Raw genomic sequence first — 26870 nt, forward strand, 5'->3', positions numbered from 1 at the left:
CTTAGATCAGAAGCCCATATATGGTCAGGAACTTGGAGCAGTTTTCAGTCAAAAGAAACTGAAGACTTCATCTAGTACCCTGAAACTCATCCAACAGCTACATAGATGAGAAGTAGTTCAAGGTCCAATTAAAATTAAAATGATATCTTTCTTATTGGATATTTTTTATTTATATTTCAAATGTTTTTCTCTTTCCCGGTTTCTTGGCCATCAACCCCCTACCATACCCCTTTCCCTCTTCTTCAATGAGGATGTTCCCCCTCCCCAACCACCTCCCCTTCCTACCTCCCTGCCCTGACATTCCCCTATGCTGGTGAATCCAGTCTTGGCAGGACCAAGGGTTTCTCTTCCCATGGGGGCCCAACAAGGCCATCCTCTGCTACATATGCAGCTGAAGCCATGGGTCTGTCCACGTGTAGTCTTTGGGTGGTGGTTTAGTCCCTGGAAGTTCTGGTTGGTTGGTATTGTAAAATGACATCTTAACTCTGACTAAAAGTAGAGTACAGCCCTTCAGGTGGGTCCCTAATGTGAAATTCTAAACTTCAACTTTTTCTTTCGATTTTCTTGAGACATTACACACACACACACACACACACACACACACACACACACACACACACACACACACACACATCCCATAGTACCCCAAAAGGTCAAAAGAGGTGTCTGTCTGATTCCTTGGAACTCAGGTTATGAATGGTTTTACGGCCTCATCTATGATGGGAATCAAATATGGGTCCTCTGGAAGAGCACCCAGGGCTTTTAACCACTGAAACATCTGCTCTCTCTCTCTCTCTCTCTCTCTCTCTCTCTCTCTCTCTCTCTCTCTCTCTCTCTCTCTCTCCATATGATAGGCTATATATACTCTATGATATAGATTATATATATATATATAATCTTAGAATATTTTGATAGAAAATGTGGTAATTTCAATAAAATGATGTTGAGGGTATAGGCTTTAAAATTGAAGTACTAAAATGTCCAAATAGTTACATATGAATCAGTTACTGAAAAACGATTCTGTTCTTGAAATTTTCAATGTCCGAAGAAACAGACATTGTATATGTTCAGAAAAAGTTATAGGGCAGTCTCTTATTATGAATAATTTCCATAATGCATTCTCAAATTTAAGTAAAACATAATAAAAATGAATAATACTATGCATTCTTCTGGTTGTATTTTACCTTCTTGCATTTGAAGCAATCAGTTCACTTTTATGTTACTGTTGTTTCAAATGGAATTTTTAGTCTCTACGACTGCACACAGATATTAATTACAAAACATGGAAAGCCTGCTTTTAATAAGATGCTTTTTAAAATTACAAAAGAATTTAATTTTTAAATTATGTCTACTTTGATTCAAGGGTCACAGACTTGTTCCAAGGTGCAAATAGAGATCAAGGGCTAAATTCTAGGAGTAGGTTCTCCTGACCATGTATATACTAGGGATTACTAAAGTCAGTAGCTTTGATAGCCAAGTACCTTTGATAAGTGAACAATCTTTGCAGCCTAAGAATCATTCTTTGATGAAAAAGAAAAGATTTCTTTCTCATCCTTTTTCTAAATTATGGATCATAACTTATATGCATAATTGATTTGAACTGCTTATTAAATATATAATAAAGGCAAGCCATATGTAAGATTGTGAGTGGGGAATTACCTATCTTGTTAATGTTAACAGGTAAGGAAATGATTGGTAGTAAAAATGCAGAGGGTAATTTCATGAAAAAGAATTCCAATTAAAGAGACAGTGAGAATAAAATGAAGGAGAAGAGATGGATAAAATAGTAACAGAGATATGTTTTGATAGGATGATGTAGGTACTGTGGAAGAGGTAAAGAATAAATTACAATACAGAAATTAAGGTTAAATGCACTGTCATATGGAATGGATATGATGAATACATTTTGAAATTGACTTCTGAAAACTGCTGAGGATTGGAGATTTAGGAATGATATATAATAGTTCTATATACGTTGCATTTTTGACATTTATAGTGCAATGAAAATTGTAAATTAGTTTTAAAATGATTCATAAGACCATAACTTTCTAAAATTAAATTAATTTTTTATAAAATATCGATGGAATCCTACACAGGGTCTTATACATGATCCTCTTAAGAAATTTCTGAAATGTTATTTTTCTTGTTTGCTTTTCTATTAGATTCTGAAATTATATTCTTCCATCTAAGATTTATGTTGATAAATATTCTCTATCTGAAAGATTTTAAAATGGAAAATAATTCTCTATAATTGTCAAGGAAAACAGGCCTTGATAACTATGTGGGGACCTGTGACCCTTGTGCTATTGAACTGCCTTTAAAAAAGAGTGAATGCCCTAAAATTTTTTCTGACAGAAAGATGGTATTGAATAAACACCTCATTCAAGTTCAGTAAAATTTTAGCATGAAATTTCAAGAGCACTACTTGTCTAATGATAATTTTCTAGTCTATGTACACAAGATTCATTTTTATCCATTCCCTTTGCATCTTTTTTCTCTAGGAAACCTGATTTCTCCCTCGCCATCTTATGCGCTGTACTCTATGTTCACATGTAATTTTGCTTATAATCCCAGTGTCAAGCTCTTATAAAATAGGTTATTTATTTTGAATCATATTTCATCTATGGTTATGGTAATATTTTATTTGGGAAATCAGAATTCAAAGGACTGAAACAGGCCAAGATCAGGGAACAAAAATAAGTCAATATTCTTTCATCCTAACATGATATAAAATTGAAAAGCAATAATATAGAATTCTGCTTAAACCTATATTCACAGCCATGTTATAAGAACTTGTATATAAAGGAAACGATCTTGATTTGTGTCTTAAGAGAGCAAGAATTTGAACTCAAGCAGTTTTGATATATATGGTCTCAGGCAATATCATTAAAGTGTGGAGAAGTGAAATATGGGAGATAGTCAGTAAAAGTTATTTTATCTAGGTGCTGAAGAGTGGGTTCACTGATAAAGAGCTCTTGATGCTTTTGCAGTAGACTTAGGTACAGTTTGCAGCACTCATATACAAGTTAACAAACTTCTATAGCTCTAGTTCCCGGGGATCCATCACCTTCTCTGGCTTTCCCATCACTCTAACCATGTGGTACACATACTTTACATTGTTTAGCGAGTTGTCATTGTGTACAAGTGACTACTGCTTGAGAAATTTGGAGATAAAGCAGATTGAAAATATTAGAGTAATCAAACCTGGTAAATAAGGAGCTAGGTTACATAGCAAATGCTATTTTTTTAAAAAGATTTTATTTATTATATATGAGTGCACTGTAGCTGTCTTCATATACACCAGAAGAGGGCGTCAGATCTCATTATAGATGGCTGTGAGCCACCATGTGGTTTCTGGGATTTGAACTCAGGACCTCTGGAAGAGCAGTCAGTGCTCTTAAGCACTGAGCCATCTCTCAGCCCTCAAATGCTATTTACAAAAGAGCGAAATTCCCCCTGCATTTTAGCTGTGCTCCCAGAATAAGCAGGGGAAATCCCTGGGTGAAGAAGCATGCACTGGTAGTTGGAATTGTAACACTATATACAAAATCATTAAGTGTTGAGGAATTATGGACTGGAAACCAATGATACAATATTTGCTACAGCATTTAATATACCTTTTGCTTACATGATCTCAACAACCTACAAACATTTTAAATACACTAGCATCCTATGATAATTTGCTGTTAAGCTTGACTGACTAGAAGTTCAGGTACATACTGTGTTTTGGGCATCAGTTGGTTTATGTTTCCCAACTTTTCTGCAGTCTAACAATTATCTATATATTCCTCTCATCTTTCTTAGGATAGTATTCACCTTGCTATCTTCACAGTGTTTCAGTCACAGAGTTAGTTTCTATTAAGGTTTTATGTTCATAGTGAATGTGTCACTGAACTCAGGCCAATGAGTTTCTGAGGACTCTTTCCACTGTATTTTAGGAAAGAAAAGCATGTAAGGAGACATGTCTTCAAAAGTAAGTTTTCTGATGTGAGTTTTAAATTTGTTTCATGACAATTTTGCAAGAGACAAATGAAGATGACAGGCTAAAATGGCAAAGTAGAATTTGCTTCCCTATCTCCCCAAAATGAAAATAAAAGTAATTAAAACCGAGTTTTTATAATTCTCATATTTTTAAAAACCCATTTAAACATGTATTTTTAAGTTAGGACTATGTTATATATTTCAAAAGGTGGAAACTCAGGCTACTTTTAATTAATCCACTTCATTTTATTTAAGCCAGAGTGTCTCTTCGCTAATGTTAACAAAATAATAGGTTCCTGTTATTTTTGTTCAATACCTATTGGCCACACTTTAATGTTATAATAAAAATTTACATGAATCAGTAAAAATTCAATTCTTTTCAGAAGGAAACGATTTTTAAATTGCACTTTTGGGTTTAGTGCTTTGAAAATCCAAACTATTGGCGAGGACAGTGAAGAGTGAAAAGGTTAATCTAATACTACCTGCTGTGCCTGCATTGGCAAACAGAATCAAACAACACAGATGGTGGCATTTGCCTGGGAGTTTAATCCAGGGGCATCCTCTCAAAGCTTCATAAATTACAATGGAATTTCTATTTATTCCAAAAGATAAGGATGTAAGTTACTTGCTGTACCATCAAAACTACCACACTAATTTTATACCATTAATCAATCAAAAGTTACTATTAAATAATACTTTAGTATGTGTCTTTTTCTTCCATTTTGGATTAGCAAGAAATAAAATTTTGTCTTGATAAAATATATTGGAGTCGTTTGTTATTCTTCTTTTAATAATTAAGTGTACTTAGAGTAATATCCAATGCACAGTAAGCTAGCAATAAATGCTACCAGCGCTTAAAACATTAAGATTATTTAGTTCTCTTAGAGAGTGATCCCCACAAATAGAATTGAATTAAAATTTCCCCTATGCTTTCTGGTATAGGTATAATATAGATGTCTAAGGAAATAAAATAACAATGGGATGGTGACGGCATGAATAACGATGAAAATTAAACACTTGTCAAGCATAAAATATAAAGCAATGATAGATTATTATAAGACAACTATGACTAGGGGTCTGAGTGTAACAACGGACCAAATGAATCTTTCTTGGAGAAGCAGAGCAAGTTTTATATGAAATTTTGAGATGAAAATCAGGGAATTGTAGTGTAAGAGAAGAAAGAGCTAGAGACATACTGGTAGCCAGGAGATGGGAAGCAAGGAAAAACAGAATAGGAGGAAATGAGTGGTATCCTTTGGATACGAGCCCAGAAGTTTATTGTAGAAGATGTGGAAATTCCTGAATTCAGAGAAATGTACTATGGAGCTGGTGCCCTAGTTGAATGAATCCACAACATTTCCCAGATAGCATGTTCTAGGATAATCCTCTAAATATTGACAAATACTGTGTTTATAGTTTTATGACACAAATAACATAGAAATAAAACATCAGAAGCAAATTGAGGTAGAAGCTTGTACAATTTTTCAAACCTTGTTTGTCTCTTTCATGATTAATATAAGAACCCGGAGTCTTATGAAGCATAAGTTAATGACAATATCAAGTGTCAAGGCTACAGAACAACAACAACAACAACAACAACAAAAACCCTAACCTGTTGCTTTAAGATTTTTACATACACTGGTAAAGAATTTTATTTTATTTAAAATTCTGCATGAATATTAAAATATTAATGATAGCCAGTACTTATCATTTATGTGAAGAACACAGATCTAAACTTCTTAAATATTTTTATTTCAATTATTCTATTAGAATAATGCCATTTTTCTACCTATTTCTAAGTGAATACAACTAGTGAAGACTTGTTTGGAAGCTGTGGATTAAATATACCTCCCAGATTAATGATTTTAAGGTGCTTATCTCTACTCTGGCTAGGCCATCTATTTATCTGTTTTTGGCCAGTAGAACAGAGAAAGTATGATGTAAGAAGCCTGGCAAGTGTTTGAACTGTGATGTGTATTCCTGGGGAACACTTTTTAAAGGACTCTCACCACCAAGCTGTAAGGAAGCCAAAGGGCCATGTGGAGAAGGCGATTGAAAACAAGCTGAAACTGATGGCCAAGAGTCCCAGCTGAGCTGTCTGTAGATGCCAGGACCAACTACCAGTCATGAGAATAAGACCATGTTGGAAACTCCTCTATCCCTTGTCCCCTGGCTATCATCAGATGAAGTAGACAAGCATCATGATCACCTCTCAGAATCACATTAAGCAATGATTCTTTAACCTACTAAATTTGCATTAAGCAAAGCAATCACTTGTAGAGATACTCTGAAAGAGAAATCCAATTGTGTAAGCTTTGAAGGTTGTCTTTGTTCTTTCAAATGTGTAATACACATTGGTTATGCCAGACTATTACATATTACTGGTTCGTCTTACTGTAATTTGTTACACTTCCTCTTTCCCATTCTTATGTGAATACACATAGTACTTTCTGATATTTCATTAGTTTTGTTCTCAGAAATGAAAAAAAGATATAATCACTGCTACACTCACATTTTAATGGACACAAAATTATAGAACAACAATTATGTACATTGTTAGTGGAAAGAGCTGGTCTGCTCATCACCTTCAGGACTAATGATAATGTCCCTGAGTCCTTATAAAGAAAAATTCAATGATAACATGAGTATCCAGGACACAGTAAAACAGAAAAAAATATTTATTCTATAGAACAATGATTTCTGAATGATTGTATTAAACTAAGGAATTTTAAATGATTCTTTTTCTTCAAACAAAATTTAAAAAAATAGGCAATTATAAAAAGTGGGATATGTGGAATAAAAAAGGGTTGTAGAGCAGTACTATGAAAAAATAAATGGAAGAATGAGTGAAAAATATTGAAGGGAGAGAGGGAAATGAAGGTGGAAGGTAATAAAGGAAGGAAAAATAACATTAAGGATGCTTTAAAAAAACATAGAAACATTGTACTTTTATTTCACTATACATACACATGTATAAGCGAATGCATATCTCTCCACAGGAATGATTGAATGAGAATAGATATCATAGGATCATATAATTTATTCGTAATTGTTATTTGGTGGAACTACTTGGGAAGGCTTAGGAGGTAAGGGCTAGTTGTAGGAGGTGTGTCATTGGGAATATGTTTTGGAGTTTAAAAATCTCCAGAGTTTCCCCAGTTATCTCCCTGACTCACAGTTGTTGTCTCAGGTTGTTGATGTCTGACCATGTATACTTTCAGCTACTGTTCAAGCTCCATCCTTGTTTGCCTGCAGCCATGATCCCTTCCATGACAATTGTGGATTTACCCTCTGAATCTGTAAGCAAGCTCTCAATGAACACCATTTTTCTTTAAGTTGTCTTGGTCAAGTTTTCTCCTCACTAATATATGTATATTATATTAGTAATATAAATAAATAAATTAGTATATTTATATAATATACTAATATATATTCACAATTTAATCATTATTGTATAATATTATTAGTCAGTATTATATATAAATATTTAAAGTTATATGCAAGGACCACAGCAACCACAGACTGTCTAGCAAAATGCCCAGTATCACTGGCTGGTGGTGTCATAGGCATTTAATCCCAGCACTCAGGAGCCAGAAGCAGGAGGAACTCTGAGAGTTTGAGGCTAGCCGTGTCTACAAAATGACTTACAGGACAGCCAAGGCTACACAGAGAAATCCTGTTTCAAAAAAATAGAGGGAAGCATTTAATTAGGGTTGCCTAATCTAGCCTTAAAAGGAGGGTACATGGTTAGTCTTACTGCAACTTAATATGCCATGTTTTGTTGATATCCATTGGATACCTGTTTCAATATTTACACATGTTAATGATTCCCCATTAAGAATTATTTTTGATCATTGTGGAAATGTCTTAGTTTTTAAGAATACTTTCTATACAAGCCAGAAGACTGTAGTTGAAGTGTCCAGCATTCAAGTAAAGAGATGGATATCAGCCAAAGATTATACTTTGGAAGAAAAGAACACCTTTTTACTAATGGTGTTGGGTAAAATGGGTATATACATGTAGTGGAATGAAAGTATAACTTTATCTCTTATCCTACATAAAAATCTGCTTTAAACAGGTCAAAGACCTCAATGTAAAATCTGAAACTTGTAATGTTCTAGAGGAATCATAAAGTGTATGTTATAACATACAGGCATTGATGACCCAAGGACTTTCTAATTAGAGGACTTAAGTGGTTTAATAAATAAGCCTACCAATTGACCAATGGGACTTCATGAAACTTAAAAACTCTGTACAATGAGGAAAAGCATAAACAGAGTTAAGAGGCAATTCATAGAATGGGGAAATTATTTTCCTTAGAGACAACTGAAGAGGATTACTATCTAGAATGCTCAAAGAACAAGAAAAATAAAAATAAACAAAAAACCCAAACACCAAACAAACCAACCAAACAACAACAATAACAACAAAAAGTAAGCATCGAGAGACCAAACAAATCACTCTTTAAATAGACCATAGACATTGACAGAGAATTCTCAAACAAAAATATGTTTAATAAGCACTACAACAAATATAAAACATTATTAGCTATCAGGGAAATATAACTTAAAACTACTTTGAGATCCCACCTCTCCATAACCAGACAACTAATGGAGGCATAGATATAGGGAAAGAGGAACATTCATTAACTACTGGTATGAATGTAAATGGGTGAGGAATCCATGAAATGGTGTGTAATTTCCTAAACAATCTAGAAATAGAACTGCCATATGATTTTGTTCTAAAATTCTCCAGAAAGTAGCTAATGACTCTATTCTAATCCAAAAATTCTTGTGCATCTGTGTTTATTAATGCTACTCTATTCACAATAGCTTGGAAAATGGAATTAATCTAGCTCTCCAATCAATTTATGAAAGGCTTATGGAGATGTGGTATCTAAATGCAATGAACTTTCATTTGGCTTTAAGAAAAATTGACTCAAGTAATTTCAAGTAATTTGAAGGTAAGTGGACCAAAATGGATAAATTATACTGGGTGAGGTTATTGAGGCACAGATAAACAAGTGCCACATATGCTCTCTTATATGTGGGCATTATTTGGACTCTCTAATTTGTTGTGTTCAACTTGGAGTACCTGAAGAATCTAGGACTCTCTAAAGTGACCATTTAGAGTAATGTTTAAAGGAGATATGTTGATAGAACTAGGTAATACAAAAGCAGAAAAGGACTATATTGTGGATAGAAATCAGGGAGAGAGAGAGAGAGAGAGAGAGAGATGAGGGGAGCATGGGACAGGATTAACCAAAATCCAGTATGTATGACAAAAGAAACCTACTATCATAACTGAAATAGAAGTATTACTACTAATAATCAATTTTAAAACAGTATGAAGGAATGTATGTTATACAGCTACCAAAAGCTGTTCCCAGAATCCATGTTTGTTTGTTTATTAATTAATGTGCCAGGAGCCTGATTTCTCCTTGCTCTCTTTGTTAGTTGTTAATCAAGTAGTTCCCAGAAAGGCACTTCCAAACATCATAAGCTCTTTTCATTTGGTTTCCCACCGGAAATAGATCATAAGATATTATTGCTGAGGACCCCACACACCTTGTATTCAAGCTGTATGAACTCAAGCTCCAACTGAGCTGGACATTTACTCACAGACAACTTTCATAGTCTCATAAAATGCTATGAGGCTGTTAAGGGAGGAAAGCTATCAATGAGAATGCCTAGCTGTAAGAACATAGCCCCTAAGGAGAAGAGAATACTGTATTTAGTACATAGATGTTGCAAGTCTCAAATTGCCTTTAAGTTTACAGTCATAGACACAGGCTACTCTCAGCCTTAATCAGAAATATTTATCTTTACAATGAATAGTGGCAAATGTAGAGTTTCATGGCTGTATAGGATGCTTAGAATTAACCAATGGATGAACACTTAACTGTAAACAGGATATTTCTACCATCTACTTTAAGGTTCAGGGAACATTGCAGGAGAGAGCAGAAAGAATTTAAGAGCCAAAAGATTGGAAAATAGGATAATAAGTGTTATCTCCAGGTAAGAACCACTAAGAGCAATCATGAACTTAGTGCAATTGTGGGTGCCTGCACTGGGTCTGCTCATCAGCAGCATGGATGGAGAAAGGCATCAGGGGATTCTATCATTCCTGTTGAACTCTTGCTACAGATGAATTCAATGAAAAAGGAATCTGTCTTCAGTTGTCTATCCTCTAATTATCCTGAAATACAGCAGTCATATAGATAGCCCTGTATAAAACAAATAAATTACAAAGGAAATCCAAAAGTTATTAATTTGCAAAAGAGGCATGTGGTGAAAAGGGCATATCAATAATGCTAGAAGATATTTAAGAAGAAAGTAATCACAATACATCATGTCATATAATGCAGAAATATACATCAGCAAATAACAAATAATAAAAATATTTTGCAAAATCTTGGCAAAGCTACACATATAACTGTAGTCCCAGCAGTTAGAGGCAGAGACAGGTAGATTCTAGGGGTTCTCTGCCCATCTAATATACCCCAAACAACAAGACCTTAGTTCATGGAGAGAATCTATATCAAGGGCAAAAAAGTAGAAAAATAAAACAATCACATGTTGTTCTTCAATATGTGGTCAATATGGAAACTTTGAAATGTAGCAACATTCTAAAATTTAGTTACCTAGTTATAAACCCCATTCCTCAGATAAAATTTCCAAATCTAAGACTATGTAGCCAGGTAGGACTTTTAATATGAAAAATATAGAGGTCTTCATATTTTTTCTCAGTCATTGAAATGTATAGTTTCCTTTTTTATAGTGCCTAAGTCTATAACATAATAAATCTAAAAGACAATGTAATCATCTATATTTGTAATAAATGTAGTCTGTGAATGTCCTCATTTACCTTCCAAACATCTGTAAATGCCAGTATCTGCCTAAGACTAATAACAAGTTGAATGCATAAATATATATTGTTGGAACATTCCTAAAATTTAGCATAAACTATCTTCAAGCATATAGGAAAACATACGGACTGATGTATTTTGGTATTGATACAACATTATTACTAGAAGAGAGTAAGCATCAGTTGAGTAAACATCTAAGTAATTAGGACTATATTTTCTTTAAACATTGTACCTTTGATATAATTAAGCAACTAGGTTTCAGAGTATGGGGGAGTACACAGAAGATATCTCGGTATGTACATACTTTTATCAGGTGGCATAGCTTCCTTGTGACTTACTTTGAGCAAAATATTCATTCATTATGATAGCAAGACAAACCCTAGTGTAAATCACAGAATTCCATGTTCATTTTTGATTCACGGGAATAGGATGAGGGCATTTTGTTGGGAGATGAGATAACACATGAAACATAGGTAAATTTTCCTAGCTAAGTACATCATAGATATATTATTATACCCCAGCATGGCTGGAAAAAAAAGCTATCGCTGAGCCAATAAAAGCAGCTTAACTTTTTGACCCACAGATCATATAAAACTATTGGTTATCATTTTAAGGGATGTTTTAAAGCAATTTGGTATATGGTATCATTACATTTTTTATGATAATGTAGTTTAAAGTGATGAACTGAAGGATAGATACTAGAGGGTGCCAGAGAAGTTTCCAATAACTTCAGAATTCTACATCTACAACTTTTTTGTTATAATGAGTAAACTAAATTTATGATCATCTTCTGTAATGATAACCCATAAAAAAACTCATTGAAATTTAATGTGACTGAGCTTTATATAATCCTTACTAGTAGACCTAATAATAGTATTTTCTGACTACTTGGTCTGTATAAAAACTATTGCCTATATTGTCTATAAAAAAACTATATAAAAACAGTGAGTGAGGGGAAAATGTGCTGTCATTACTAACTTCTTCTGCTGTTTAGTCTGTGATTAAACTTCTGGGTAAATCAATGCAGAAAGATGTTTGGAAGGAAATTCCAGAAACAACATAAGTCAATCTCATAGAATACATAATATAGAATAATACATAATATTGAAAGCAAATAAAATAAGTCTGAGAAAACAAGTTATGTGGAGGAATGTATCATCAGGGTATGAACTCCCAATAGTGTTCTTAAGGTAATAAATTAAGTATAGTATGCTCAAGACATCAGTTAAAATTGACTATGTATCTTCTGGTGGTTGTTTAGACATGTTTCAGTCATAGCAAAAGACATAAAATGTCTTTCTACTATCTCAGAATGGATCATCTACAACTTCTATGAACTAGAAGTGTTGGTATACTCCTATATGCATCCTTGACAACTAATGTTCATATTATTGTTAAAGTAAATCAAAGCCAAGTGTGGAACAGTGAACCTAGAACTCTGGAGGCAGGGGTCAGTTAGAACTCTGAAATAGAAGCCAGCCTGGGCTATCTCCATAGCAAGTTCCAGTCCAGCCAGGGTTTTCTAATAAGACTGTTTCAAGAAGAAAAAGGAGTATAGGGGCTGAAGGGGGTTGCAATCTCATAGGAAGAACAACAGTATCAACCAACCAGACCCCCAGAGCTCCCAGGGACTAAACCCAACCATTGAGCACACATGGAGCAAACCATGGCTCCAGCTGCATATGTAGCTGAGGACGACCTTGTAGGACATCAATGCGAAGAAAGGTCCTTGGTCCTGTGAAGACTAGATACCTCCTTGTAGGAGAATGCCAGGGTGGGAAAGCAGGAGGGAATGGGTGGCTAGGTCGGTGGCTAGGTGGGTGGCTAGGTGAATGGGCGGGTAAGCATCCTTATAGAAGCAGGAGGATGGGGTTTTGCAGAGGGAAAACCAGGAAAGGGGATAACATTTGAAATGTAAATAAAAAATATCCAATAAAATAAAATAAATAAAAGTAAAAGAAAATGGACCAAGATTCATTATATCACATCTAGAAATAAGCTAGGATGACAGAAATCTCAAACATCCCACATGACCCCCTGTATCAAGAACCAGATTTTAATGGGATTTGGGTGCTTTTTGTGAGTAGTGTGTTTGAGAAATTCTATTTCTATGTGGTGACGCATCCTCACTTGTTTATTACTGGTGCTGAAATTTTTATGATGCCTGTCATGTAATAGTAGTTATAATTTTGCTACTTCATAATATTTAATAAAGTATTACAGTGAATGCTGTATCTTTAGTTCCCCATTGCATCCTGGAAATGTACAAACAAGACTTATGTGCTGCCATTATGTAAATGAGGACATGGGGACACAAAAGAGATTTGAATTACTTGTCTGGAGTTAGTGAGTAGATAAATAGAACCTGGACTGCATTACTAATTGAAAGTATTGTGATCTTTCCAAAACTAACATGCAATGTCAAAGGTAAAATGTGGAATGGGAATAGATATTATAGAAACCAGTAAAATATTTGAAGTCACATTCAAATTAAGTGGGAGAATGGGCACTAGTAGTACTTTTTTTTTTAAAAAGGTGATCCTCTGCAAATACAGCAAATGGAATATAAACTGTTTCAACCACTATGAAAATCAGTAGGGAGGTTCCTAGTTTAACTCAAAAAGACCTATAATATGATACAGCAAAGCCACTCCTTGATATTCGCCCCAAAGTCTCCAAGTCAACATATCATTAAGATCCTTGCACATTTACTTTTATCACAGAACTATTCACAATAACTCAGTTATTAAACAAACCTAGGTGTCCAAAAACAGAAAAATAAGTAAAGGTAATGTAATTTTTCTGTCTGTCTGTCTGTCTGTTTGTCTGTCTGTCTGTCTCCCCTCTGTATGTACATGGCACTTTCTTTTTGCCTGTCTCTCTCCATGTGTGTGTATCTCTCACACATTTAATCTATTTATCTATCTATCTAATCTATAAAATTATTTCATAAATACATATAATTTGATGTCTATACATATACATATTATACATATTACATATATACTTATTATGGTGCCATATTATACATTTATATAATGTATGTATGTAGTTTATGTTTAAAGCTGTTGAGGGAAATCCAAATTACTGTAGCAGTTTGAATGAAAGTTGTCCCCAGTAATCTTTAGCTTTGGAATACTTAACACTTGACTGCCAGTTCGAGCTTTCAAAGAAGTAAGAAGTTGCAGGTGATTTGAGATCAAAAGTCTGACATAATTTCCAGTTCCTTTTCTCATTCATGTTTGTTGGTTTAGGTGTATACTCTTAGCTTTCTGTTCCTGCTTCCATGCCTTCTGCATATGGTGATGTTGTCCCTGCCATTATGAACTTTAATCCCTGGAACTTCTATAAGTTGCTATGATGATCGTGATTTATCATAGCAACAGAAAAGTTACTCATACAGATACTAATGGAAAGAGTATATGATGGAAAAAGGAAAAGAGAAGGAAGGTGTATTGGTTAAAATGCCTCAAATATATTAGATACTTCTATGACAATGTGCTCATGCAATGTACAACATCCCACAGTGGATGAGAAGAAACTCTCATCCTTTGCTCAATTTAGAAGTTATCTTTTAATTGTATCACATTTCAGTTTCTGTATAAATGATTGGAGACATTAATGACAGTATCTTTCCTTGTTATTTTAGTACTTAAAATAGTTTTCATCCACACACAGTATAATATTTTAAACATAAAGTATTTTTTAGTCTTTCCTCTATTTTATGGATAACTATATTGGTTTCCAATAAATGGGGTTCTATCTAACACCAGAAACTCATTTTTTCTCCTTTCATCAGCATCTCAACAATTTTAGGAGAAAGCAGCATATCACTCATAAAAATGAATAAGGAGGTGAGAAAAAATTAATTACTACATTGGACAAGGAAGTTAAAATCCAGAAAAAATAGCAAAAGTGATTTCTTTGATAGTCACTTAAACTGTAATTGTGTTATAGAAATTTCACTCTTTTATCAAAGCCTAAATAAGTCCAAGCATTACTATCTCATTCAAAATATTGATATTCCTCACACCAGAAAAAGAACATGTCAACTTTGTAAGATTTGTCTTTTTATTCTGTACAGAATATATAGTCATCAATAGATTGTCTACGTACTGCAATTATCAAGACAAATGAATTTTCTTGAAATATTCTTGTAGTGACTTTGGTGTCTGGTCCACCAGTTTTCCTTCATATTTGATCAACCACGCCAAAGAGGAATTATATCTTTCCAATGTTAACTGAAAATTTTCACAAGTCAGAATGGCATAATTCTGCTCACATGCTTTAACTTGTCCAGCAAAAGTGGTTGATTTTATTGATCAACAAACAAAGAAACTCATTGAGTTCTGATAATTATTTTGAACCTCAGCAGGCAGATTCAAAGGCCATAAACCAAAATTTCTCAATCAGGCTCTGATCATCCCCCCCCCTTCAGAAGCTCCACAGTCCACTTGCCTTGAACTCTATATAAGGTGGATAAATGAGGGCAATGTTGCTTTTGGCATTCAACTTACTCACAGATAATCTAGCTCATCCTTCTCAGCTGACACAAGACAGAAATAACATCAAAGGGTGATAAACTCCTTCCTCCAAACCAGGGGTTCCATGGTTCATTGGCCACAGGCCCAATCTATCAATCCATTTTCTACACAATAAAAGGTAAGAATCCCATCACAGATCTGTTATAAGCCCTGGCAGGTGGTCTATGACAGAAATGGAATCCATCATGTGGTCAGTATTCATTATCCCTTTTTCTCTAGTTTGAAGTATCAGGGGTCAACTAACATGCATATAGCAGTCAGGATTTAGTATTAAATTCCTTTTGGTACATAAATAAACTTATATATCTTTATGTATAAGCATAAAGAATTCACTGAAATGTTTATTTTTGGTATGATTCTGACCTTTCGTAAAATAGCTCTGTTATTATATTTTCACATTGCATATTAGCTTTGCAGGTGATATAATAAATGAAACTAGGATAAAATTTACAATCTGTATTCTTAAATATGCCCTTTAATATTCTTTTCTTACTCAGTCTCAGTTTAAGGAGTCAGTATATGAAAACCTCCATTCAATTCAAGATTATTAAATTATTCAGCAGAAAGGAAGAACCTTCTAGTTTTAGAGTTGATGTCATAAAACCTAGTCAGAAAAGATTCTGCAGTAACAAAGTAAGAAAATCACTGTGCCTTGGCAAAATCCTTTTTTATTGTAATTTTTCTACTGTCTCAAATTTACTGCCATAGGGCAAATATGTTTGTGATAATAAAGAACCTTTAAAATATTATACTAAAACTCAAGAATTATGAAAAATTTCTCCATATTCTTTCACCATAACAGTGTTTCTCATTTAAATTCATTGTGAAGAGAAAAGCATGTTTGCCAGAAATAATCAGATCTGTTTTTACTGGAAATTAGCTTACTTTTTAAATAAAGTATCAACCATATCTATGGTTGATACTTTATTTAAACAAAACTTAAAGAATACAGTTTTGGGTGAGATGCATTCACACAGTGACAAAAGAAAAAGTTTCATATGTAATTTAATCCTAGCACAAATATCACTGTTATACAATACGAACTGGGCTTTCATATGTCAAAATTTAAAACAGCATTGTCTTGAAACAATTATATTAGCTAAAAATCCTTAGTAAATAATATCTGGTACCAAGGTAACTTTCAAAACATCATCTGTCAATATCAAGACTATACAAAAGAGAAAGATACAAGGCCTGGATTCCTGAGTTAGAGCCAGTCTCATGAATTAATTGTAAAGATATTCAAGAGTCAAAGGTAAAACAAGACAGGTTCATGATTGAAAAGTGAAAATGTTGGTGTATAAATACAATGTTGTCTGCTTAGGCTTATTAAAAGTGAACAGAAAAGCTCAATATTTTCCTGCTCCTTTCATTTGACATGCTAGTTGCTAAACTTTTATTTTTAAGTCAAGATCATTACAATAAGGGCATTGGCTGAAAAACCCTTTGTGCTTCCTAATAGGGCCACTTTGTTGCTTTAGTGAGCCAAATCCTCATCACATTCAGCCACTGCATTCCTAATTCAGGTTTCTCTTCATAAGCCATAGCTACTACTATTTGATTAAGTTGTTTCAGACAGAATGACGTACTTCATTTTTGAATTTTAATATTTTTAACAACACTCATATTTTTAAAATTAAATGTATTATGCAATTAAATTGTGAGAGGCACTAGGTTACTCATTGCACATGTACTACTTCACTGAGATTTCCCTTTAAGCTGTCATGTTTATATATCTATTGTTATTTGAATTTTGAAATTAAATAAATGAAGAATGGCTTAGAAATGTTTGAAGTCGCACAGATCATAATCACTAGAATACATAATATATCAGTAATTAATGACCACAGAAAATTGCTTTTTTTATCAACCTTAAACTCTTTTTCTTCATATATTTTTCCAATCTATATTTTTAGTGTTCAAAATCACAATAGCTTGGAAAATAGAAAGGGATATATTCTTATAAATTTCCGTTGCTGACAGAATGACTAATTTTGCAATAAAGACAATCCAATTTCTTGGACAGGGCAGTCTTGTCAATATCATTGAAATGTCAAGAAGGTAGATAGTACTTCTGGTTGTAAGAGCATTAGCAGTGATTATAATTACAGTTATTGAGCACTGTGATGATTCATCTATAGGAGCCTGATATTTAGAGGGTGATCTTGTGTATATCTTTTATCATTAAAAATGGGTAATAACAAGAGGAAAAGAGAGACTATTAAAAATTGTAATGGGGACAGGCAAAAGTGAGAACCTTAAGGGAAATTGAGATATACTCTAATAATAAACCCCATCACGGTGTACATTTTAATAGGAGGCAAAGTCAAGGACAATTATATTATAAACACTAAATTAACACCCCATTCACCCAACTTTCAGTTTCTACCTATTTAGCAACTATAAATTAGAGATATGAATATTTAAAATGCAAAGCCCCATAAAATTATGTATGTCCTTTAAATAGCACAAGGGTAGGGATTGATAATGATATGCTTAGAATAGCATGTGATACACAGTCACTCATTAGATAGTTGAATGAATAAATAGATGAGCTCATGAATCTTAACTACATAAAGATACATTCCAGATGATGGATTTCAGAAACCATCAAGCTTATGCTCACTGACCAAGTAAGCATCATTTTCTAGTACAATACCATTTCGGGTCATAGGTTTATAAAATAAAGGACTAAGTGGATTTTGCCACAAATATGCTTTATCAGGCAAATTCATGAGTATATCAGACATCATATGGAGTAACGTAGTCCCTGCTTCTACTTCTATTTCAATGAATTACTTCTTTTCTTTTATAGTATATATTATAAAGTCTTTTCTTGGCTCCATAAACACTAGTCAGCATGGTAATAACTCCAGTGAAGCATTTTCTTCTTTCATTATAAAATTTGTAGTGGGGTAAATACTGAATGATCGCTACTAATGCCATCTATTAATCACCATACTGAGACAGAAAATTGACTGGAGCACTATCCGTATTTTAGCAAGATGTGGAATAGCCAAGCATTTGCTTTATATAATTTTCTGCATTTGCTTTCTGCATTTGTAGCAATGACTACTAATGACTGACATTACATAGCAAATGTACCTGAAAAGAGACCAATAATTTATTCAACTAACATGAATGAAAAGAGCATTGTTAAATTGTTTATTCCTTGGATAGATATTTAGAAATAATATGATTAGAGGTTAATACAAAATGCATCAAATTTTTGGAAATTTAGAAACAGTTACTAGTGTACTGTAGAAAATGTTCTGGTTGAAGAATTGAACTATACATTTACTTTCATGGCTTTTATTTTGTGATTTCATTGGAAAGTAATTTCAGCGCTATTACAAAATTACTTTTATGCTAAGCTTGAAGATACATGGTTTTAAACCTAATTTTTTTCTGGGTAAAGTAAATCAGATTTTCTAGGAAGATTCACTCAACTGAAATTCACTTTGCAGTACAATTTTTAACAGGCTCTGTAAAATGATTCAGTCTTAGTATATCACTTTATACTGCCATGGCAGTAAAAAAGTTAAAATAAGTATCTGTGAAATGGAAAATGTGGAACAAAATTTAATTTTATGAAATGCATTCAGATTTGTTATGATTATTAGAAATATATGATACATGTAAAGGTACATAAAATAAAGATATATATGTACATGTACATATATAATACATAATATATATGTTAGAATATAATATATAATATACATTAGCATATACTCGTCAAACATAGCATCCAGTTTTCCACAAATAAGCATTTTACCAATTATTTTTAAAGATTTATTTATTTATATGTAAAGTACACTGTAGCTCTTCCAGACACACACACCAGTACAGGGCATCATCGAATCTCATTACAGGTGGTTGTTTCTACCATGTGGTTGCTGGGATTTGAACTCAGGACCTCTGGAAGAGCAGACAATGCTCTTAAACACTGGAACATCACTTACCAGCCCATTTTACCAATTATTTAAAGAAATAAGATCCTTGTCTTTATCATTAAAACAACAGTTTAAAAATGAGAATTCTATATTTCTTTGTTCACAACATATATATATATATATATATATATATATATATATATATATATATATACCATATAAAAAACATTAGGTTTTACCAAATGGCTGAAAATTTACTATTTATCTTTAGAATACTTTTTTGTAACTAAAATGTCAAAAAAATCTTCCCAGAAGCTAGTATCTGAACCTGGCAGCTATGTAATTTAGTATAATGAAGCTATTTCCATCTAATTAATGTGAACTCTACAAAGTTAAGTTCCATACTTTCATTTTTTTATTTAAAGAAAGGTAAGACAGAATATGATTCAAACATAATGTTGGTCCTAAGCGTGGTGAACATAACAGGAAACTGAATACAATCCCTACATCACCTAGAAAAAGAGAAGTAAAAAATGAGGGGAGACATGAAATGATAAGGATGTGCAAAAAAAGATGAAACAATATAGTCAGATAAGGAGAGGAGAAAAGCATGTTCTACATACAATATCCAGGTGGAAATGATGTCATCATCCATATACATATCTGGAATTATGTCAGTTCATAAGCAAAAGTATGTAACAAAGACACAAATGAAGTGTAGGGAGGAGACACAGCAAGAGACAATCCATAAGGCAGTAAATTTTGGTATCTCACATTTTCTATCATTATAAATTTCTGTTCCTATTGTGATATCAAGATGTACTAGATATTAAGTAACATTTTAGAATATTTATTCTCCTTTGACTCCTTCTATAGTAATGGTTTTCCTTATATGATTGTACAACTACAAAATTTAAATTATCAATATATCACATTAAGTGCAAGTATCTATGCTTTTATATGGGCATTTTGAAATTATTTTTTTTTATTAACTTGAGTATTTCTTATGTACATTTCGAGTGTTATTCCTTAACAAAGGAAACTTTCCATTTTACATTGAAGAACCACCCTTCAGAAAAAATATTTAGCATTATCTTTCACAAAACTGAGAGGAAATATGATACCTTGAAATAAACGATTTTTTTCTAATATGTACTTCCTTGAATTAGAGTTCTAAACAAGAATTTTAATTGTAATTTCATAAAAGTAATACTTTTTTGACCTTCTACGTACTTTATCAGTTCTGAGAATGATCTCTTACAAGACCTACAGCATCGTAATTTTACAATATAATAAATAACCTGAGGTTTCAATTATTTTCTTCCGCATACCTCTCTAGTTAGGTGCTGATGAAACAAGCAAGTTTTAGAGGTAATTGTGCCACTTTGAAAGAAGCCATTTTATAATACATAAAATTACAGTTCTTCAGTATCTTCTTGGAACACATTTGTTCCTAGTTTCTAGGATTACAATTTCCTGTAAATTTTAGATGGAAAAAGGTTAACATGTCTGAACTGTGCTAAATAACATAGTAGTATTGTTGTCAAAAGTGAAGGAGAAGCCTCAGAACATTTTTGAAGGTTAAAAGCATATCTGGAGGAAACATTTATAGGAGAAGCTTCATTATGTAAAGAAACAAACATACTAGCCGATACTGATAGGGAAGATACCAAGATGTGTAGAGCCAGAAAATAGGCAAAAATTGAGAATCTGGAGGTTTTAAGTGGAAATTTGTTCCCAGTTTAATTTAATACCAGAATATAAACTATTGTTTTCCACTAGCTACAAATGAGAAATACTAATGAGTAGTACTTTTTGTCAAATTAAATACAAATCCAAACAAGGAACTATAGATTTTTTTTGATTTTTTATCTTTTATACTTCTCTCATTCATTATATATCAATCACAGTTTTCAGTTCCATCCCCTACTTTCCTCCCATAACAATCCTTTCTCTGTCTCCCTGCACCAAAAAAAACAAAACAAAAACAAAAACAAAAAAACTTAAAAATAAAACCCAAAACAACAACAACAACAACAACAACTCAACAAAAACAACAACATGACCAACAATACAAAACCGACACATCTAAAACAATAAAAAGAGCAGGCCTCCCAGGCATATCCATTGACCATGACTTAATAAGATAAAATGAGACTGAGCAAAACCTGCACATCACAGCTGTACAGGGCAAAGACTTGATTTACAATCTGTCCTGCCTGCAAGTCCTATTGGGAAAATGGTGGCACATCACTTGTGGGAGTGGCTATCCCATTACTGAACCAAATTATACCCCATGCCCAGAGAGGGACCTCAACTTTGATACTGCCTGGATAGCTCAGTACCAGAGGCAGGACAGCCCAGACACTCAGAATAGAACCAAACAGAACTGGCAGTCATTAGAAATTGTACTATGAAATTCTGTTATACTCATAAATTGTGGCCTAAACAACTGTCATCAGAGGGCCAACAATTAGGAACCAATGAAAGCAGATCCACAGACCCACTGCCAAACACTAAAATTCTTGTATAAGAAATTGAATTTGGTAGAAGTTAATGAATATCTCAAAATATAAAATATAGCCCTTTGTATGCAGTGTCGTCTTCTTTTCTTCATCTTCTTCCTCTTCTCTCTCTCTCTCTCTCTCTCTCTCTCTCTCTCTCTCTCTCTCTCTCTCCTTCTCCCCACACATAGGCACACGCACACACATACATAATATAAACACACTAAATCAGGCACAAGGAATACATACTTTATGGTTTTACTTACATGCAATAACTCAACTAAGCAAATCACAGAGATACCCAGTAAATGGAGAGGATATCAGAGGCTAAAGAGAAAACTTTTTAACTTTTAAGGAGTTTTAGTATGAGCTGAAGGAAAGCTGTGGAAACAGATGATGATGATTATGATGATGGTCTGTAACCAATGCCAAGAGATTATATAATAAAATGCATATCTGATAGATTTGACAATATAAATGTCTTATGAAAGATTTTAAATAATAAATAAAATCTATCAAGTTATATATTTTAAGTAGGTAAATTTTTAACACGTTAATTTGATGTCAGTGAACAAGATAGAAACATGAAAAGATTATAATATTTGCCATCGAGCTACTATTGTACTTGTTTATAGACAGTCAAGTGGAAGCAGATGCATGCATGAATATTCACCCAAGGAGTAAGGAAGTATTTCTGTGGGATAAATAAATGCTACTGGGTCAAAATGATTTGGGTTGCAATATAAATTTTTGGGTGCAGTTTGTTTTTAAAAATATGCATTAGGCTTATTAACACTTAATATTTTACATCAATGTTAGAATGTGTCCTAGGTGGAAAAAAAATTAAGACTTGCAAAATAAGGGAACTAGAAATGAGTCCTTTTTGAGACTACTGAAAATGCATTGTTTAGTATTTAAGTCTATATTCTTGGCTTAAAATAGTAATTCTGCATCACATCACTTGCTGATTAATTACATTTCTGACTAATTGCTTTACCAACATTTCAACTTATGGAGTATTTTTTTTTCAAAAAGCATTGGTTCACACTTTGTCTTTGGTCTTTAATGTAAAGTCACCCACCATCACCAATTGCTTTGTGTTAGCAAAATATATAGGCAAATCAGAAAGTCAGTTTAAAAAGCAAAACAATAATCCACGCTTCTGCTGCCTTCCAAGAATAAAACTCAGAAAAAAGCAAATACAAACAGTTGCAACACTTAACACGTGTGACAGAGAAGATGGTTAATGTCTAACCTTTATCCACTGGAGATTTGTCTGTTTGAGCTTCTTTTCAAGTTTATCTTGCTCTTCTGGTCTTATGGGAGCACTTACAAGTACTGCTCCTCCTGTTTCATTTAATTGTTTTAGAATTCCCTGGCGCAGGGGTAACTCTTCTGTCAGTAACTGAAACAGACAAATACAACAACATTTAAAATGAATTACAGTGCAACTCCAACTACCTTTGAGTCACCTTTATTGATTAGTCTATCAAAGTGAAGCAACTTAAATGATGGTCCACTGGCACCTGAAATACCAAATACTTCCACAGAGCACAGAGCTGATGGGCCGAAACAACTGCATCCAGCAGATAAACCACTACAGATGACTACATTATTTTCCTCCCTTGAGAGTATTTTTAAGTGAAAAATGTTAGATGACATGTAGAACTCTAAAAGAGTAACAAGCAGTTATTCTAAAAGCATAAGTTTTATCAGATGGATTGACTCCATCAAACTCTCAGGTGTTTTAGCGTGCCATAACATAGGACAGCATTCACATGAGTAGACAACCAAGTTGTCAGTAGATATCCTGCCAGACAGTGTGCAGATCTCCTCATTTGCATATATATGAATGCTTATACGTGTAACCTCACTTCATTTCAAAATATGAAAATAACAATGATATGAAGTATAAAGTATAATAATTATTATCATCTGAAGTAATTATTATGTCACTTTTTGTAGAAGAAAACTGAAATAGGAGATTTAAATATTAACTGCAAGGACATAGGCTAGTAGCTAATAGAGTAGTATTTCAAACTCGGAAGATTCCATTGTAGAATTTAAATCTATGATCTTCCATTTAGAGTCATATTGTTATTTTACTTTCTCCATGATGCACAAATCTACCAGTGATCATAACTAAATTTTATCTGGAACTGTAAGAACCAACAGAGTAATTATTAAAATCTAATCTAATATAAAACCTCCTTAGCTGTTCATACAAACTATTTTTCATATGACACATATAGTGGTTACAGCAATGTATGACTAGATTACCTTATCTATCCTTATAGAAAGTTCTACTGTACAATATTATCTAGGTTGTCAATGAAGAATAGAAAATCAATACACAATTATCCATAAATTAAGCCTGCTAAAAATGTCCACCCAATGAACTATCAATTAAGATATATATGGCATTCAATACATTCAGGAAGGATGGCAAAATGAAGGGGACTTGTTTCTTTTCCAGGGAGCAGTAGTTTATAAATGTCTTATAGGCTTTCAGTACTGAAATGCCAAATACATAGTATAATATCTGATATACAATGTGCATTTAATATTTATATACTGACATAAGCAACTATATTTCCTTTGCATTCTATGTCATGATAGGATGTAATTTTTAATTTTCTCTTTATTTCACAGAAGTAAAGTGTCTATTTGAACTATAATTTGCCTGAGTAAACCAACTGATTCATTGATAAAAAAGCAATTCTATTTTCATTTTCTTTTATAACACTCTATAATGATAGGAATGGGAACCAGCTACAATGTTTTACATGATAATTAAATAAAATAAAGTTTTAAATAAAGCTCATATATGACATATAATACATGATAAATATTAATTTTCATCCTTCTTTCACCTTTACTTTAAAAATGAAAACAACATAGTTCCAAAAGACTTAATTTTCTAAAAGTAAAATCATAAAAAATAAATTAGCCATACAATTAGATTACATCAGTGAGCCAGGTGAGGTGCCAGCATTTATGTTTGAGTACACACACACACACACACACACACACACACACACACAAAGAATCTCTTGAATATGCTGTTTGTCTAGTGAAACAGTATGGAATGTAAACCAATGTGAAAAGTTTGATGTTTCCATGAAATAACCCCAAGCTAGACACTACTTTTTGTTAATGTAAAATATTTAAGTGGTAGCTGAAGCAATATTATTTAACAGTGTCTTCACTAAGAAACTATATTCTTCATTAGGGAAACTCTCAGCCCCAGTAATGTAGTCTAAAACAGATTTCAAAGTCCTTCTCACTTATATATAGATTTTTTGATTTCACACTTTGCTTTTCAGTTTTCAAAATCATTTGAAATTATAGACCCTGAAATAGCTCTAAAACTAATTATTTAATTTAGCTTTCAAAATAACTGGTAGGTACTTTGCATGTATAAAGAACATGTATGTATCTAAACACTCATATATCCATCCATATGTATGTATTCTGTAAGTATGTTAATTGACAGTCGTTTGGTTAAAAAAGTAAGGTTGGCAGAAAAAATACATTGTTAAGAACCTCAGATAACATAATGGGTAGGAAGTCAATGATTCAATACATTAAAACAGGTTTATATGTGCTTTATACAAATAAGCCCTGGGGATTTTAGTAAACAAAATTACCTTGACTTGTTCAAGCTTTTCTTTTAGCTGTTCCTCATCTCCAGGTGGAGTAGTAGCAATGTTATCTGCTTCTTCCAACCATGAAACAAATTCATTTAAATCTCTTTGAAATTCTGAAAAGACATTCTTTTGTTCTTCAGCCCTGCAGAAAGAATAACAAAATTATTGTAAATGACACACCTCTCAGGGTCTAGAAACAGCAAGCCAAAGGAACCAACTGGCCAAACAAACAAAGCAACAGCAATTATGCTTTGGAAAAGCCAGCTACTTAAGAGATAGTCAGATTGTATGATTTATCTTTGTTTCATCCACTTTGAGTGGTCACTTTAATATTTCAAAAACTACGAAAATAGGTCAAGAGAAAAATTATTTTAAGAATTGCAATAGCCTGTTATTACATTCAGGAAGATTTCACTACCTAGGCAACAGTGGTACTTAGCCTTAGAAAACTCTTGGTTGTGAGGGGCTGTAAAATATTTTGCAGCATTTGTGACCACTTTGCATGAGATTCCCAGCTGTGACAAGCAAAAATATCTTGAGGCCTAATATTTCCTCCACTGGAGGTGTGCAATTTTTTTTCTCTTCTTGGAAACTATTGCAGTAATAGAAATACAAATGTGAAGCTTCATGCTTTAAAGAAGAAAAATTAGAGACTTTTTTTATGGCAAATTAGATGACATACATAAAAACAAGGGTATAAAATAAAAAACATCATTCAGATGCTTTCAAACTATAACAGTCGTTTTTAAAAAGTGACAAAAATAACAAAAATGACATATAAGGCATAATATCTGGTGGATATTTTTAATTATATGAATACATAGTATATACTTTTTAATTAGGCAAAAACTCACTTTTACATATTAGATTGGATGACACATAGGTAGACAGAATGGTTCATATTTAAAATCATTTACATTTGCTTCTGTCATCTTTTGGGATATTCCATAGAAGCATTTAATTGAAGTATAATATACATATGGGAAAGTACATATATAATTATATAGCTCAATGAAACTATACGTCTTAGATTCATCATATAGCGAAAGAAATAAATTATTATAAGCAATACCTTGCTTCTTTCTCATTCTCGTCAACATTTATTATTCTGTAATTTAAGCATTATGAAAAAATAGTAGTATCATATGTCATCCTTTGTGTCTTATTTTTTTAACTAAAATTTATGTTTATAATTCTACATATTTTGTTGTTTATTCATTCTCTTGGGTTTATAGTATTCCATAATATTCCACAAGAGTACAATGTTAATTTGGGTTCTTTTTATACTTTTAAAACATGGTTAAAATAGATATTTTATAACAAGATAATAAATGATTATTGATAATTTAATGTCTTCAAGAAAATGTATTGCTAAAATCATTAAATAATATACCTTTTGTTGAAGAACTTCGATCTGATAAGAGGAA

The 26870-nt window shown here is 32.8% G+C and overlaps 1 protein-coding gene across 1 annotated transcript in view; it reads right to left on the bottom strand.

Annotated features, from left to right (window-relative positions):
- The window catches only part of LOC116887851 (dystrophin-like), a 232215-nt gene extending 205684 nt beyond the window's left edge, over positions 1-26531 (bottom strand). The window contains exons 1-3 of the mRNA XM_032889355.1: positions 26467-26531; positions 25444-25585; positions 23049-23198 (exon numbers count right to left, since the gene is read on the bottom strand). Of these exons, the coding sequence (XP_032745246.1) occupies positions 23049-23198; positions 25444-25585; positions 26467-26531 (357 nt within the window). The remainder of the gene's footprint in view (positions 1-23048; positions 23199-25443; positions 25586-26466) is intronic.
- Positions 26532-26870: the final 339 nt, after the last annotated feature.

This window comes from Rattus rattus, chromosome X (assembly GCF_011064425.1).
Source record: "Rattus rattus isolate New Zealand chromosome X, Rrattus_CSIRO_v1, whole genome shotgun sequence".
NCBI classification, from domain to species: domain Eukaryota; kingdom Metazoa; phylum Chordata; class Mammalia; order Rodentia; family Muridae; genus Rattus; species Rattus rattus.